The 16,953-nt window shown below is 44.4% G+C and overlaps 1 protein-coding gene across 1 annotated transcript in view; it reads right to left on the reverse strand.

Annotated features, from left to right (window-relative positions):
* Positions 1–15,774, reverse strand: part of MILR1 (mast cell immunoglobulin like receptor 1) — a 43,585-nt gene extending 27,811 nt beyond the window's left edge. Inside the window, exons 1-2 of the mRNA XM_077257843.1 lie at positions 15,672–15,774; positions 707–997 (exon numbers count right to left, since the gene is read on the reverse strand). Of these exons, the coding sequence (XP_077113958.1) occupies positions 707–997; positions 15,672–15,714 (334 nt within the window). The 5' untranslated portion in view covers positions 15,715–15,774. The remainder of the gene's footprint in view (positions 1–706; positions 998–15,671) is intronic.
* Between the last annotated feature and the right edge of the window lie 1,179 nt (positions 15,775–16,953).

Below are 16,953 nucleotides of genomic sequence, written 5' to 3' on the forward strand. Positions count from 1 at the left end.
GTAGTTATATTCTTGTACATAGGGGCAGTATTATAGTAGTTATATTCTTTTACATAGAGGCAGTATTATAGTAGTTATATTCTTGTACATAGGAGCAGTATTATAGTAGTTATATTCTTGTACCTAGGAGCAGTATTATAGTAGTTATATTCTTGTACATAGGAGTAGTATTATAGCAGTTATATTCTTGTACATAGGAGCAGTATTATAGTAGTTATATTCTAGTACATAGGGGCAGTATTATAGTAGTTATATTCTTGTACATAGGAGCAGTATTATAGTAGTTATATTCTTGTACATAGGGGCAGTATTATAGTAGTTATATTCTTGTACATAGGAGCAGTATTATAGTAGTTATATTCTTGTACATAGGGGCAGTATTATAGTAGCTATATTCTTGTACATAGGAGCAGTATTATAGTAGTTATATTCTTGTACATAGGGGGCAGTAATATAGTAGTTATATTCTTGTACATAGGGGACAGTATTATAGTAGTTATAATCTTGTACATAGGGGCAGTATTATAGTAGTTATATTCTTGTACATAGGAGCAGTATTATAGTAGTTATATTCTTGTACATAGGAGCAGTATTATAGTAGTTATATTCTTGTACATAGGGGCAGTATTATAGTAGTTATATACTTGTACATAGGGGCAGTATTATATAAGATATCCTTTAATTTGGGGCTGTATACTACACTTACCCTGCAGTATGAAGGAGAACCCCATACTGTATGGTGAACATTTCAGGCTGTTGTTGGCTTTACATTTATAAGGTCCCAGTCTGGTGTCATCGTAGACGGTGACATTGAAGGTGGCTTCTCTCTCCTCTGACACCGTGCTTTTACCCACAGTCGTCTGGTTGATGAATAACATGTAAGTGATGGGGAGAGATTCGTTCCTGCAGACGCAGTGGATCGTCTCCGTGTGTCCGATCATTGTGTAGACAGATTCAGCCTGTAGCTCAGTTTTGGATAATTGCTCTGAAAGAGACACTGGGAGAACAGCGGAGTCAGCCTCCATCTTTGATTGTTTCTGATGTATATATATATATATATATATCAGTAGGGAATGTGTAAATATGTGTATTAGAGATGGTCAAACCATTGCCACATTTGCCGTCTTTGCAGAATTTTCTTGAACAATTAATTTGATTTGCAGAGGTTTCTTTCACTGTCATGTTGTTGCAAATCCCCTGAAATCGACAACACTCGGTCGTCTCATGGGACGGTGTTTTGTCCAAGTCCTTGCTCAACCACGTGTCCTTCATCTATCTCTGCCAGCTCACTGAGTCCCTGTCTCCTCCTTGACCTATAGGCTTGTAAATCCTCCTCATCAGGTGAGCCTCACAACACTGATCCCATTTTGAGCCCTTTAAAAGGGCTGTCCTGTTTTGGCATGAAAGTCTGCAGTCAATGTATGTGACTCTATCACTTGCTCTTGCTGCCAGCACTGGAGAATCCTGATAGCATGTAGTGCGCACGCTGTGAAGGTTCAGAAGTCTGCAGTCACATAGAGATTTTTATCCCAAACCTGGACAACCCCTTTAATGCAGACTCATTCTAATTTTTTACAGGTAACGCCATCCTATCTAGCTAAAGGTAAACAGATATTTCTGGTGCTAAATAGCAGCCTGTCAAGCAACACACTACAGTATCAGGCATTTTAGACTACATAAATCGTAAAACGGTCTAAAAATTAGACCTTTTTTTACTGGTGTGTATACACAGTTTGTACAAAAAGAAGAAGTCATGGCTTTTTTTTACATGGGGTTTGCAAAAATGATACCTGTTTGGGGAGTATCAGGAGCTTTGTTCTTTGCTAAATAAAGTAGCTATAGCTTTTTCACAAGCCGTCCAAAAATTATCCCTTAATTTAGGGACTAAAACCAGGTGTGCTCATCACTACTGAAAGTGAAGAAGTAATCGCTTCTCCACTAGAAGTCTAGAAGTGAAGAAATAAAATAAAATAAAATATATAGTTTACATACCCCGGCAGAATTTTTGCTTTCTTAGCCTTTTCTTTCAGAGAATATGAATGATAGCAACAAAATGTTTTCTCCACCCATGGTTAGTGGTTGGGTGAAGCCATTAATTGTCAGACTACTGTGTTTTCTCTTTATAAAATCATAATGACAACCCAAAACATGCAAACGACCCTGATCAAAAGTTCACATACCCTGGTGATTTTGGCCTGATAACATGCACAGAAGTTGACACAAATGGATGTGAATGGCTAATAAAGGTAACATCCTCACCTGTGACCTGTTTACTTGTAATCAGTGTGAGCATAAAAGCTGAGTGAGTTTCTGGGATCCAGACAGACTCTTGCATCTTTTATCCAGCCACTGACGTTTCTGGATTGTGAGTCATGGGGAAAGCTAAAGAATTGTCAATGGATCTACGGGAAAAGGTAGTTGAACTGTATAAAACAGGAAAGGGATACAAAAAGATATCCAAGGAATTGATAATGCCAGTCAGCAGCGTTCACACTGTGATTAACAAATGGAACATCAGGGGCTCTGTGAAAACAAAACCACGGTCAGGTAGACCAACAAAAATGTCGTCCACAACTGCCAGGAAAATTATTCGGGATGCAAAGAGAAACCCACAAATAACATCAGCTGAAATACAGGACTCTCTGAAAACTAGCGGAGTGGCTGTTTCAAGTGCACAATAAGGAGGCACTTGAAGAAAAAGGGGCGAGTCACCAGAAGAAAGCCATTACTGCATAAATGCCTCAAAGTATCTCACCTACAATACGCAGAACAGCACAGAGACAAGCCTCAAAACTCCTGGAACAAGGTAATTTGGAGTAATGAGACCAAAATTTAACTTTTCGTCCATAGCCATAAACGTTACATTTGGAGAGAAGTCAACAAGGCCTGTGATGAAAGGAACACCATTCCTACTGTAAAGCACGGAGGTGGATCGCTGATGTTTTGGGGATGTGTGAGCTACAAAGACACAGAAAGCTTGGTCAAAGTTGAAGGAAAGATGAATGCAGCACATTATCAGCAAATACTGGAGGCAAATTTGCACTCATCAGCCCAGAAGCTGCGCATGGGACGTACTTGGATGTGCCAACATGACAACGATCCAAAACACAAGGCCAAGTCGACATGTCATTGGCTACAGCAGAACAAAGTGAAGGTTCTGGAGTGGCCACCTCAGTCTCCTGACCTCAATATCATTGAGCCACTCAGGGGAGATCTCAAGCCACAGTTTATGCTAGACAGCCCAGGAATTTACAGGAACTGGAGGCATTTTGCCAAGAAGAGTGGGCAGCTTTACCATCTGAGAAAATAAAGAACCTAATCCACAACTACCAACAAAAGACTTCAAGCTGTTATTGATGTTAGAGGGGCAATACACGGTATTAAGAAATGGGGTATGTGAACTTTTGATCAGGGTCATTTGGATGTTTTCGGTTGTCATTATGATTTATAAAGAGAAAACAGAGTAGTCTGACAATAAATGGCTTCACCAACCACTAACCATGAGTGGAGAAAAAGTTTTGGTGTTATCATTAATATTCTCTGAAAAAAGGCTGTCACGTACCCAATTCTCAGCACGTAACTTGGGGTTGCGCCTGGAAGGGTTAATCTCCTCTCACTCAATCCAGCTTCCAACCTCTGTCCTATGCTGTAATGGGAGCATAAATCACACCCTGACACAGACCACACACCCGCTCATACACGCTGCCACCACTCACCGAACACACGGGCAATGAGTACTGGAAATACTACTACTATCTGCCAATCACCAGGATCACACACTCTAAAGCTATGGATTCTTTTAGCGCATACAAGGTTCAAACTTATTAAAGTTTTAAGCTTTAATAGAAAAGGTACAGTGCTTACAATAAAAGGATGTAAAAATATGGAAATAAAATGTGACATACAAATATGCAAAACAGTTATAGAATAAAAGGGGGGAACTTACAGAAATATCTAAACTTTGCAGTCTGGTATTCTGTTCCCTGAGGGGGGATATGAAATGGATCACATCAGCTTGGCTGCCCCTCAATCTGTGAACACCTGTCCAAGTTATAGGCTTAGCCTGGAGATCAGATTTCTAGACCAGCCTCTCATGTTAATATTCTAATCCCTGGTTTGTGACTGGACCATGGCTACTTCGCAATGAATACATTATTTTTTCTATAATTGCTCTTAGTCGTAACCTTTCTTTCCCATAGTAAATTGAAAGTGTCAGGCTGCAGAAGGTCCCATTTGGTGTCTTCCTTCAAAGGCATCAGAGGTGTGAAATGTTTCAAATTCTGTGCCATTCTCAGGAAGGCATCCTGGGGTCTGAGACCCTGTGACCAGGAAAGCTGTCTTTGCGGTAGATAACATAGGTTATAACCTTTGAAGAGCTGCAGCCTAAGAAAAGATGCTAATTTTCTGCCTGTCATGCATCGCCTACAAATACATATTGTCACTACAAAGGCCAAGAAAGCAAAAACTCTGTAAACTTTTGAGCACAACTGTATATCTGGTTTCCAATGAGAAAAATGTTACAGTACCAAAGGGAGTCATTATAATGATCCCTTTTCTCCTCTATGCCCTATCGTGTGTCTCCGGTTCTTCCCACTAAGCCACAAGTCCTTTTGACAAAGTCAATGGTTGCTCTCTGGGCCTTCTGCACTCTAGATCAACCCCACCCGTCTGTTGCACCACCCCAGATGTTCCCTGGCCCAGTTAACTCGCACCTCCTGGTCATTGCTGCAGACATTCACTCTCGGTAGGGTCTTCACAAGTTCTTCAGCGCTTGACCTGCGACTGGTGTCTGTAATGTCCGGATGGGCTGGCCTGGCGTAGTCTGGTATCCGGATCATGACTGGTGCAGGGCTGGGCCCCAGGTCTTGACTGGCATTGTCTAGTTCACGGATCTTGCCTGATGCAGACTGGATCTCACTAGTGGGCTCACAGCTGCCAGCCAGTCTGGTTTCTTGTGTGCGACCCTGTGTCTCTACCACAGTCATACCACTTTGGTGCCAAATACGTTCCCGCATTGGCTCTCCGGCCTTTTATATCAGGGAACTGCATCATGGAAGTCATCTGACCTTGTACTCCATCTAAACTCATCCTTCTCAAAACACTTCCCCTTCTTATTGCTTCCGCAGGATCCATGTTTCGCAGAACACCCTCTTACATTCCTCCTTTCTTTAAATTCGCCAATCCTCGGGTGATGAGAAGCCCTGGGTGATTGGCCCTTCGTCGGGGGTTGCTCTGTTTCTGACAGAAGTTGAGCACATTCCCGGGCTTTCGGCTTAATTTCCTCCCAGACAATCTCTTCCTGTGTGTATTGGTCAGGGGGAATGCCAACGTTGGCACGTTCCGTTCTACGTGGTCCTTCTTGCAAATGTGTCTCAGGAACTTTTGAGGCTTCAGGCATTCTGCAGAGAGGATTATCTTCTGAACTATATTCCAGCCCCTTTGGGGCCGTGTTGTTGTCGCATGCTGGTTCATGGGCAAAGTAAGCCACTCTACTCCATCGCAAACAGCCTTTTCTGTGGTAGCATAACACGGTTCCTCTGGAGACTTCACCCTTCTGGTCCCTTCTGTCTCAGAGAGGCAGGGACGGAGCATGTTGCAATGCAACACTCGGCCCATGGCCTCTTTGTTCGCCTTGCGCTGAACTTCATAGACTGGGCTGTCGGGATGAACTTTTCTTATAACTTGGTAAGGTACTGCTTCATAGCGATAGTACATTTTATTTTTGGGCCATTTGGCTCGTACCAGTACATTGTCTCCCATTTGGAGCTGGTCATCTTGTGTGGGGACCAATGGAATGATCTAGTTCTCAAAACTTCTTCTCCACCAATCATCTCATTATCTGTAGTCGGTGCCTATGCTCTTGGACCCAAGTGTTCGGACTGTTCCCAGACCATTTTGACCGAACAGTAACATGTATGGTGTGTACCCGGTAGTAGCATGGACTTGATTATAGTACACCCATACCAGTTCAGAGATGAATTCAGGCCACCTCATCTTCCTGTCCTCTTTTAGAGTCCGTAACAGTTGCAGTAAAGTTTTATCGAAGCGCTCTCAAGCTTCGTTCCCATGTGGGTGATATGGTGTCGTGCAGGACTTGGAAATACCATAGAGACGGTACAACTGTTCCATCACCTTTCTTTGGAAGCGGGCCCCTTGATCTGAGTTTATTTTCTTCGGGCATCCATATACATGAATCAAGTCCCGACATATGCATCTGGCCGCTGTCTCAGCCGTCTGGTCCCTGGTTGGAGATACCACCTTGATCTTAGTGAAATGGTCGGTCATCACTAGACAATTTCATAGGCATTATGAGACATCCTGATCATCAGGTAGTTGGCCATTAATACTTCAAGGTGCAAGGTGATGTCTTGGATAGAAGGTCTCTGCTCGGGGGGGGGGGGGGTTGTCAGCTCACACTGTCGACATCTTCTACAGGTCTCTTCTACCTTTTGACGTAGTTGAGGCCATTACACCAGTTGTCGCAGCTATTGGAAGGACTTCTCTGTCCCAAAATGAGCGCCTTTCTTATTGTTCTTCCTTGGTCAGGCTTAACACCATCCCCTGTGGAACCACCACTTCCTAGGTGATGCCAAACTCACGAGGTAGTTCGATTCTTTGGTATAACAAGCCATGTTTATGAAAAGTCTTTCCCACTGCTCCAAGATCTGTATGGTACTTGCGGACAATGCCATTCTGGCCTCCTTGATGGGATGCTGTCTCAGGGTGACCCACTTCCATAAGTCTTGCTAATTCAGGAACGGACTGTTGCAATAGCACACACTCATCCCTTGGGCGGCCCAGGATTTGAGTGGGTTTAGGTTCCTCTCCTGGTTCTTGGGTGGCTACCATTGCTGCCATGAAATTCTTAAAATTGTGGGGTCTCATCACTCTCCAGCTCTTCATTCATATCCTTCTTCGGGCCCGCCTGAGTCACCCGGGACAACGCATCTGCATGCGTGTTTCCATACTTTCACCAATAAGAGATTTTGTACTTGTTCTTGGAAATTCTCATAACCCACCTCTGTGCCAATGTGCCCACCTTTGCATTCTCTAGTTGAGCGAGGAGGTTGTTGTCAGTGTGTACATGTACTTCCGATCTCGACAGGTACTCTGCAAACTTCTTAGTCATAACTCACACCAGCTCCAGGAACTCCAACTTGAATGAACTATAGTTATCGTGGTTCTTATCAGAATCCCTCAGTGATTGACTGCCATATGCAATCACCCTCTCGCTTCCTTCCTGTACCTGAACTAGTGCAGCCAACCAATCCATACAGGCTTCCATCGGTGTACAGCACAAAGAGTTCTGGGAAATTAACGTTTACCTAGATGGGAGCATCAGTCAGTGCTAACATCAAGGCCCAAAAAGCATCCTCTTGGCTAGGGCCCCACTGCTTCAGTTGTCGGTTAGTCCCTCCTGTTGTCCCACTTAGTAGCTCATTCAATGGTGCTGCTGTTCTTGCAAAGTTCTTGATAAACCTCTGGTAGTATCTGGCTAGTCCCAGGAATGCTCTCAATTTCCTCATTGTCGTGTGTGTAGGCTGCTTCTGCACTGCGGCACTTTCTCCGTGGTGGGGTGGACTACTGTGCTGAAGACCGTGTGCCCCAGATACTTGATCTCCCTCTGAAATAGGCTGCACTTTCAAAGCTTGATCTTCAACCCATGTATCTGAACCTGTCCTAGCACCTGCTCCAACCTGGCGAGAAGTTCTTCAAAGGTGGGAGGGTGGATAGTGATATCATTGAGTTATATCAATCAGAGTAGCTTCAAAAGTCAGGTTCCGTAGGCATCTTTCCATCAGGCGTTGGAACATCCAAAAGACATCTGGTTAAACTGGATTAGCCCCATGGGAAGAATGAAGACTGTCTTTGGCCATTCCTTTGCCGTTACGGGAACCTGCCAATAACCACTGGCCAGATCAAGGGACCAGAAGCATTTAGTCTTACCTAAGGTAGACAGATATTCTTCGATCCTTGGCAAGGGGTATGAGTCCTATATGGTGCAAGCATTCAGCCATCATTAGTCCACACAACCTCAACGTCCCATCCCTATTCCTCACTAGTACAATGGGGGCAGCTTATGGGCTTTGACTCTGCCGTATCACTCCATTCTACAAAATGTGAAACAGCAACTCTTTTACTTCTTGGTACATTTGAGGTGGGATCTGCAGATGTGTTTCTCAAATGTGGGCTGTGGTCCCCATAGGAATCTCATGTTGAATGGCTTTAGTGCACCCGAAGTCGTTATCGTGCAGAGCAAACACCCCTTGATATCGTTGTTCTATCTGCCCCACTTGGTCGGAGGTGAATTCCGTAAGGTTCGCTTCCATCTGTTCCAGAAGATCACGACCGTCTCCAACTTCACCCCTGCTCTCCTTCACATGAAGAGACACTGACAGAGTCCACTGGTCTCCTTTTAATGGAGTCAATTCTATTGCATCCAACCTTGGGAGATCTTCTGGCATCACGTACATTCGAACTACCTCTTTCTGGGGGATTAGCTGTAGACAAGTTCCACTCAGGTTAATACAGTGCACGGGTATTCGTCCTTGTCGCATGGTGGCTGGGGTACATGCAATCAGCAATCCCGGGGTCCCATCCTCTTCTTTTGGGAGTCCAACTGGACTGCCATTCCTTCCAATGATACATGGGCCCGTACCAGGATAATTAACATGGTCTGTCCTTCAGGTAAAGTCACTGTAGCTTCCAGGTTTAAGACTACTTTGCCGAGGTACTGGGTGTCATAGAAAATATTAAAAATCCTTGAGGTCACTCATATCCCCCTCCCTTTTTTTGTTCATCCACCATTTGTCCTGAGGAGCTGGGAGCTAGCATTCAAACCTGTCTTTATGTAAAATGTCAGTGATACAGCTATGTGAAGCAGATTAATTAAAATGTGAGGATTCCTCTATAGACCCAGGTGACTGAAATGGATGTATTGTTCACAGAGAGAAACAAAAAAGGTCTTATTAGGGTCTGAAATGGATCGAAGAACATCTGCCACCCTTTACAACTAGCCATGGTCACAGTAGTACAATGAGAGAGCAGACAGTATGTCTCCGGGAGAAAATATGGAATTTTGGAATTTCTATAATCCAATATTAATGAGACATACAATGTTGGCATTGGGATAACTAGGCAAAATAGCCATGTTTTTCTCATAATTATAACCCCCATTAAAAAGCCCCAAATCCATAGAGGCCATATAACCACCAGCAGCTAGGCCATGTTTGGTCTCTAAGCATAGCTAAAATCCCGATACAAAAGATGACATCAGTCTTGACATTCTGTGATCGTCCTATGAGGAGTTATTGCATGATTTGGGATTTCCTCAAATCATGAAGGACTGAGACCAGCCCACAACCGGGACCTTGTGAGGTCATCACAGGTGGGTGTGTGGGACTCAGGGCATGATAAAAGATGAATCCCAATCATAATCAGCGTTCGTCCAGACAGCGACATATCGTGTATGCAGGGGCCCTGTTTATCGACAGCCAAATCGAAGCGCTCTCCTTCAGCTAAACTGAATCATCTCTGCGATTGGTGTAGTAAGTTCTCCTGTTAATCCCTTTTATTTTATGTAATTGTTTATGCTGTATTCGTTTGTCCCCCTTGTAAAATCTTTTGTATATTTTTCATAAACACTGCCTCCCTTTGGATTAATTATAAAATGTAATAGTTCTGTTCCTTCTGTTCTGTAAACTACGCCTCAAAGTGATAAGCTACCGTACGGTGTCTAATCGACCGAAATAGATTAGTGGTGGCGGCGAGTAGCCTGGAGTTATCGGAGAGTTAGCTGTGACTGTACCGAAGTGTGTACACATATTCCATGTGTTGGATCCCGGAGGTGTATATGCCGTACACTCACGGGTAATTTTCCGATAGCCGGCCTAGTGGTGCGAACAGGCTGCGGCCTTCTCCGTTGATCGTCGGCCAATCGTGTAATTATCCGGACGATGGGCAGCAGAGAGCTGGGTGCTCCAAAGATCACAGCGGGTGGTACTCGTGACCTTCCCTCCCTGTAATATCAAGGATTTGTGGGATTAAGAAAGTCCTTACAAATATTGTATCCCTGATGCTTGGAGACGGTTGTTAACCTTTGAATTTGACTGACTCGCGCCAGTTGTTGGAACACACTCTTGCTTGCATGATTTCGGGGTAGACGGGCCCAAATGTTCTTTCTTCGTCCGTAAGCCAAGAAGTGCCCTTGCAAGTTATTCATCACCAGGGTCACGATGGGCCCTTCTCCTCCGGGACCCGTCACTAGTATGTTCGCTTTTCTGCCCAACTCTTTTCCGGACACTCGTATGGACATCCACACTACTGGGATGAGCAGCTGATTGGCAGCCACCAATTGAATGGTTGGTTCCTTTCTGGAGAGAGCGACATCTAGGAAGTGGGCTTGGAAGAATTCTCCTGGCATGGTGTTCACCTGGGACACGGTGTCCATCAAGCACCAAATGCATGGTCTATTAAACTCATTCCAAGTGACAGGCCTCTTAGAGACGATACCTTCAGAGTCTTCATCACGTCTCATTGGTGTGGAGCCCCACGATGTGGTTCTCGACCGTGGGGTGCGTCAGTTTAATAGACGCCCCTTCTTCTTTCTCAGTTTGCACAGTTCCGGGAGATGTGTCCCCTTCCACTACAAGTCTAGTATTCCACATTCCTCTGATGGATAATAGTTTTTGAGCAGCTGGGTATTCCAGAGCCAACTTTTCCTCATACGGGGCCAGGCGTCATGGTGTACGCCGTAATTCTCCTCTGATGTCCCGGATTTCTTGTTGTGACTCCCGGGCCCAGTCAGGCTCCATATTGGCTGATTGAAAGGTGGTCACTTCGTGGCTCCGGACCATACCTTTTATGACAGAGGCCTCTCGCTCTAGCACCCTTGCCTCTCCCCAACCTCCAGGAAGCTCATGTTAATATTAGAGCATATGCGATTCTTCACAGCCTGTCGTAAGTAAGGGTCTCTCATGTGGTTAGCAGCTGATCTCTCAACACCTCATTTAACAATCCCAGTCCTCGGTATTTCTCCCGTGTCTTCTTGGTGATATGGGTCGATACTTCCTGCAAAGCATTTACGTACTGGTCTATGGTCTCACTGTCCCCCTGGACCTTACGGAAGAGGCACATGCGTAGGTTACCTAGGTCAGTAGTGTCACCATGTATGTCCTGTAAAATTCAGCTCACTTTGTCGACAGTGTCATCATAACTTGGCTGCCGGAACATAATCGCCTGTCATGTCTCTCCATCTTGGGTCAATGGGGGGTCAATGGGGCTAACTCTGTCTGTAAGGCAGGGGCAATGGGATACATGCATAGCATACTCCTGAGTCTCTCTAGCCTTTTTTATCTGGTAACTTTATCATGGAAGTTACCTGACCCGGTGCTCCTTCTGAACTCGTCCTACTCAAAACACTTCCCCTTTGTTATTAGTTCCGCAGGATCTTGGTTGGATAGTAGGTGGCAGTCTTCGATCACAAATGCTGGATGGCTCTGAGGGATTTCATCTTCCTCGGCAAACCCTCTTACAGCACGACGGTGGAGATCAGAAATGACTATGTGCATAGTGATCTGGGCCCGTTCTTGCCACTGGTCCAATCTGCTGAGCCAGAAGTGCTTGGGATTGGAGCTGAGTGATGTAGAAGACACGATACAATATTGATGTACGGCTTTTTGGTACAATAAATAATGGCGGCTAGGTGTCTTCCATTCAGCCTGAATGCACACAATTCTTTCGTAAAAGGCAACACAATTCAGGTGGTCTGATGTCAGTTGTGCTGAACTTGGGCAATTGTTTGTTGAGCACAAAAAGGAGAAGTGATGATGCAATTGAGGAAGTGTATGCAAAGCAGTGGGCGAGGATGATTATGGGGCTGATGACAACCACAAGGTGCTATTTGTGGGTGCAGACTGATTTCCAGCATGATCTTGAGGAAAAGAAGAAGGACATCTTGGGCCTGGCTCATCTTGCTGCCACACATAGGAGGATGGCATTTCATGTGCTGACGGAGGGACGTAGTTCCTATTTGTTGTGTGCCAGGATGTAAAAAACTTATTTTCCAACAGCACAGTCTGCACAACGCAACAGATTAATCCTCCAGCAATGTGGGAAATAATCCCGAGATGCATGAAGAAGGATCACAATTGATGTGAAACGCGTCGCTTATCTACACTCTGTGTCTTGATCATGTTTTTTGTGGATTATTCAATAAAGCCATCAATTATTTTATTAGGATTATGGGAGCTGATTGGTGCAGAAATACTGCTGAAAATCAAAAGAACCAAATATTCATCGTGGGAACTGAGCTTTAAGTGTCACAATTTACTCCAATAATTTGTTTTCCAACATTTGGTTAAAGCAGATTGGTAATTGAATAGGTAACAACAGCAGGTGTCAGGAGCGCCCCTGTACATAGGAATGATGGGGCCATCAGAAGCACTAATTGGTTCCTCACACAAAAAAATATTTTATGGGGTCACAGAAGAGTATATCTCACAACTCTGCGACCCTAACAAAGTCATTTTACTCATATTGAAGCCCCTTAATGTTCCCACATACTAAGATAGCCCTTTCTTGGCCTCCACAAAGTATGATGCCAACAAAGGTGCCCCCTATACAGACTATGTTACCCCCACAGTGAATTCCTCCACATGCACTGTCTGATGACCCTACTGTACCCTCCTTGCAAAGTAGGATGCCCCACAGTCCCCTATACACAATATAATGGCCCCCACACATAGCCCTCCAAACAATATAATGGCTCCCACATAGCCCTCCAAACAATATAATGGTTCCAAATAGCCCTACAAACAGTTTAATGGTTCCACATAGCCCTCCAAACAGTGTAATGACCTTACATAGCCCTCCAAACAGTATAGTAACCCCACATAGCCATCCAAACAGTATAATGGTCCCCACATAGCCCTCCAAACAATATAATGGTTCCAAATAGCCCTACAAACAGTTTAATGGTTCCACATAGCCCTCCAAACAGTGTAATGACCTTACATAGCCCTCCAAACAGTATAGTAACCCCACATAGCCATCCAAACAGTATAATGGTCCCCACATAGCCCTCCAAACAGTATAATGGCCCCCATACATAGCCCTCCAAACAATATAATGGTCCCACATAGCCCTCCAAACAGTATAATGACCTTCCATAGCCCTCCAAACAGTATAATAGCCCCACATAGACATCCAAACAGTATAATGGCCCCCAGATAGCCCTCCAAACAGTATAATGGCCCCCACATAGCCCCCCAAACAGTATAATGGTTCCACATATGCCTACAATGCCTACAAACAGTTTAATGGTTCCACATAGACCTCCAAACAGTATAATGGTCCCCACACATAGCCCTCCAAACAATATAATGGCTCCCACATAGCCCTCCAAACAGTATAATGGTTTCACATAGCCCTCCAAACAGTATAATGACCTTACATAGCACTCCAAACAGTATAATGGCCTCATATAGACCTCCAAACAGTATAATGGCCTTACATAGTCCTCCAAACAGTATAATGGCCCCACATAGCCATCCAAACACTATAATGCCCCCCACATAGGCCTCCAAGCAGTATAATGGCCCCCCACATAGGCCTCCAAGCAGTATAATGGCCCCACATAGCCCTACAAACAGTATAATGGCCCCACATAGCCTTCTAAACAGTATAATGGCCCCCACAAAGCCCTCCAATCAGTATAATGACCCTGCACAGCCTTCAATACAGTATGATGTCCCTTCAAACAGTGTAATGCCCCCCACAATGGCCTCATTGATTTAAAATAAAAAAAGATACTCATTGCCTGCTGTTTCCCAGCTGCCCCTGTCTCTGTAGTGTGCAGTCTGTAGCTCTGCACAGCCGGTGTGATATAGTGATGTCACCGCGACTGCTGCGCTGAGATGTCAGAGCTCACATGCACAGGGACAGTGATGGAAGAGGAATCTGATAATGGCTGCATGGGCTTCAAGTTTTTGAGGATTTGGAGAGTTTCTGCTCCAAAAACGTAAAAACCTTAACTTATTTTTTTAAGTTATCCACCTTCTCCTTCAATAAAAATACAACATAACCCAAACCGCTACATTGCACAGTAGGTAAACGGAGGTTCATGCCTGGAAATGAAAATGTAGCACCGATGTGCGGCCTGGTCGTGAGGTGCACGGTGTACAGTCGATAAACTGGAATTCACAAAATGTAAATATGTCTGTTATATGAAAGGTTGAAAAAAACAAACAATGATATTTTGGAAAGAAGAGAAATGTCTTAATTTCACCCCCAAAAGCAAGCACCTGCCTCAGGTTTTAACTTTCTGGATTAACTTTCTGACTCTGCAGGTCCAGCGCCTCCTTATTTATCACACTAACTCTGCAGGTTCACCACCTCTTGAGTCACACTGATTACGCAGGTCCAGCAACTCTTTATATATCACAATAACTCTGCGGGTCCATCAACTCTCTATTCACATTCACACTGATTATGCAGGTCCAGCAACTCTCTATATATCACAATAACTCTGCGGGTCCATCAACTCTCTATTCACATTCACACTGACTCTGCAACTTTCTATATATCACACTAACTCTGCAGGTCCTGCAACTCTCTATATATCACAATAACTCTGCGGGTCCATCAACTCTCTATTCACATTCACACTGACTCTGCAACTTCCTATATATCACACTAACTCTGCAGGTCCAGCAACTCTCTATTCACATTCACACTGACTCTGCAGGTCCTGCAACTCTATATATCACACTAACTCTGCAGGTCCATCAACTCTCTAGTCACATTCACACTAACTCTGCAGGTCCTGCAACTCTCTATATATCGCACTAACTCTGCAGGTCCATCAACTCTCTATTCACATTCACACTGACTCTGCAGGTCCTGCGACTTTCTATATATCACACTAACTCTGCAGGTCCATCAACTCACTATTTAAAGAAAAATCTGGCACTCCTTAATGTAGTAAAATGAAAAATATTTATTGAAAATATGATAGTCCCAAAATTATGTAACTTTTCTGTCCAAAATTGGACCTTCTTCAGACTGAGAATCATATAATGAAACAAAACCAAAAAAGAATCTACAATCAGTTGTAACATGTCACTGATATTTGGTAACAGGTAATACAGAAACAGGTATCTTGACTCTCTATGTCCAGCACCTCCTGATTCACAGTCACACTGACTCTGCAGGTCCAGCACCTCACTACATCACTAGAATCTTTGGATTATTATTCCCAGACTGACTACTTCTCCCATTTTGCATGTGTTTCAGCATTGCCCTAGTACATCATAATGAGTCTAGCGTGCTCTGACCTCCTATCCCTATGCCGTAAAGCCATAAAATGGCGCTGCGCGGCCGGCCCCTATCTTTTCTACTGCTTGTGATCGCTTCCCTGATTGGCTGCACTAGACCATGTGATCTGATAGCTGCTGGGAATATTGGCGTCATTAGCCCACTCCTTGGGTCTTCAGCCATTTGTGACATAGAGCTCGGAATTTATTTTTTTTTGACAATTCATGTCAATCAAATCACAAACCCTACAAATGTCAGGAAATGGATCTGATCATCTCTGATACGGCTAGATCTGTACGTTTGTGTATATGTCACATTAACCCCTTACTGACATGGTCTCCCTCTGGGCATCTTACCTGCACAGAAGAGCAGCACACACAGCAGGTGGAGCGGCGCCATCTCTGAATCTAAAGGGCATAGAGAGGAAAGCCGCTTCAAGGAGGAAGTGGCCGCTCTTCCCCTTCATATGTGGTGAAATCCTCCAGAAAGTTCTTTTTCTTCTACGTGTTATAACCACATGACCACGGTGGATGATCCCGAGTCCACCGTGACCACCAGTGGTCCACCGTGACCACCAGTGCGGTGTGTGATCAGCAGTGTATAATTATCTGTGTAGTGTCCAAAAATTATCCTACGATGTATGATCTCCTGTACTGTGTGAGAACAATCAGAATCTATATAGTCTATTGTTCCCTGTTATCAGCCAGGTCACATGGGATTCATCACAGTAGACTCATTGTCCTGTACATTGGGGCTGCATTAAACTGTGGGGATGACATTTCCAAAAATTATCCTAAGATGCATGATCTCCTGCAATCAGATTCTGAAGCCAATCGATGTAGTCTATTGTTCCCTGTTATCAGCCAGGGCACATGGGATTCATCACTGTAGACTCACTGTTCTGACCATCGGGGCTGTCTTAATTGGGGTTGACATTTCCAAAATGTGATTTCTGTTGTTTTCTGACCCTCCACTAGGGGGCAGAGTTGTTCTATTCTTCCAGATGGGGCTGAGCATTTTTTTCTGTCTTACCCATATGAAGATGTCATGCTGGCGCGAGCGCAGTGGCATACTAGGTGCATTGTAGAAGAGAATGCGCAGGACCTTTGCCCACCGGTGTAACTACAGACCTATCACTGGGGGGCCATATGTCATCAGTGCAGATTGTGCTGAGCCCCCAGATTATTGAAATAGCTGGGTGGCATGTCCCTTTAATAAATCAAGTTTCTAGAGAACCCAACATGTTTGGCCCCGATGTTTGGAGAAAGTGAAGTCCAAAAAGACGGAGGACGCAATCGTCTTCTCCTTCCTGAATATTCCACAAACATGTTGTTTTGTCCCCTGGCGAAGGCTTCGGTACACGGAGTCATCACCGTTCCCCCATGACGCAGTCGCTCAGGGTGTGGTGAACCCGCAAAAGCTCCTCGCTATTGTTATCGGCAGTGACCACTTATCCAACAATGTGCAATCAAGGTCGTAAGATGTCTCCCAAGGCCACCTTACGGAACATACCCATTGTCCTCCGAGGAGTAAGAACATCCAAAAAGCTTTGGTCCTGACCTCCATTGCCAGCAAGAGACCTCAAAGGGTTAATTTTATTCAGATCCTAAATAAAACAAACCCCTCTTAAAGTGAAAA

This window comes from Ranitomeya variabilis, chromosome 4 (genome assembly GCF_051348905.1).
Source record: "Ranitomeya variabilis isolate aRanVar5 chromosome 4, aRanVar5.hap1, whole genome shotgun sequence".
Lineage (NCBI taxonomy): Eukaryota > Metazoa > Chordata > Amphibia > Anura > Dendrobatidae > Ranitomeya > Ranitomeya variabilis.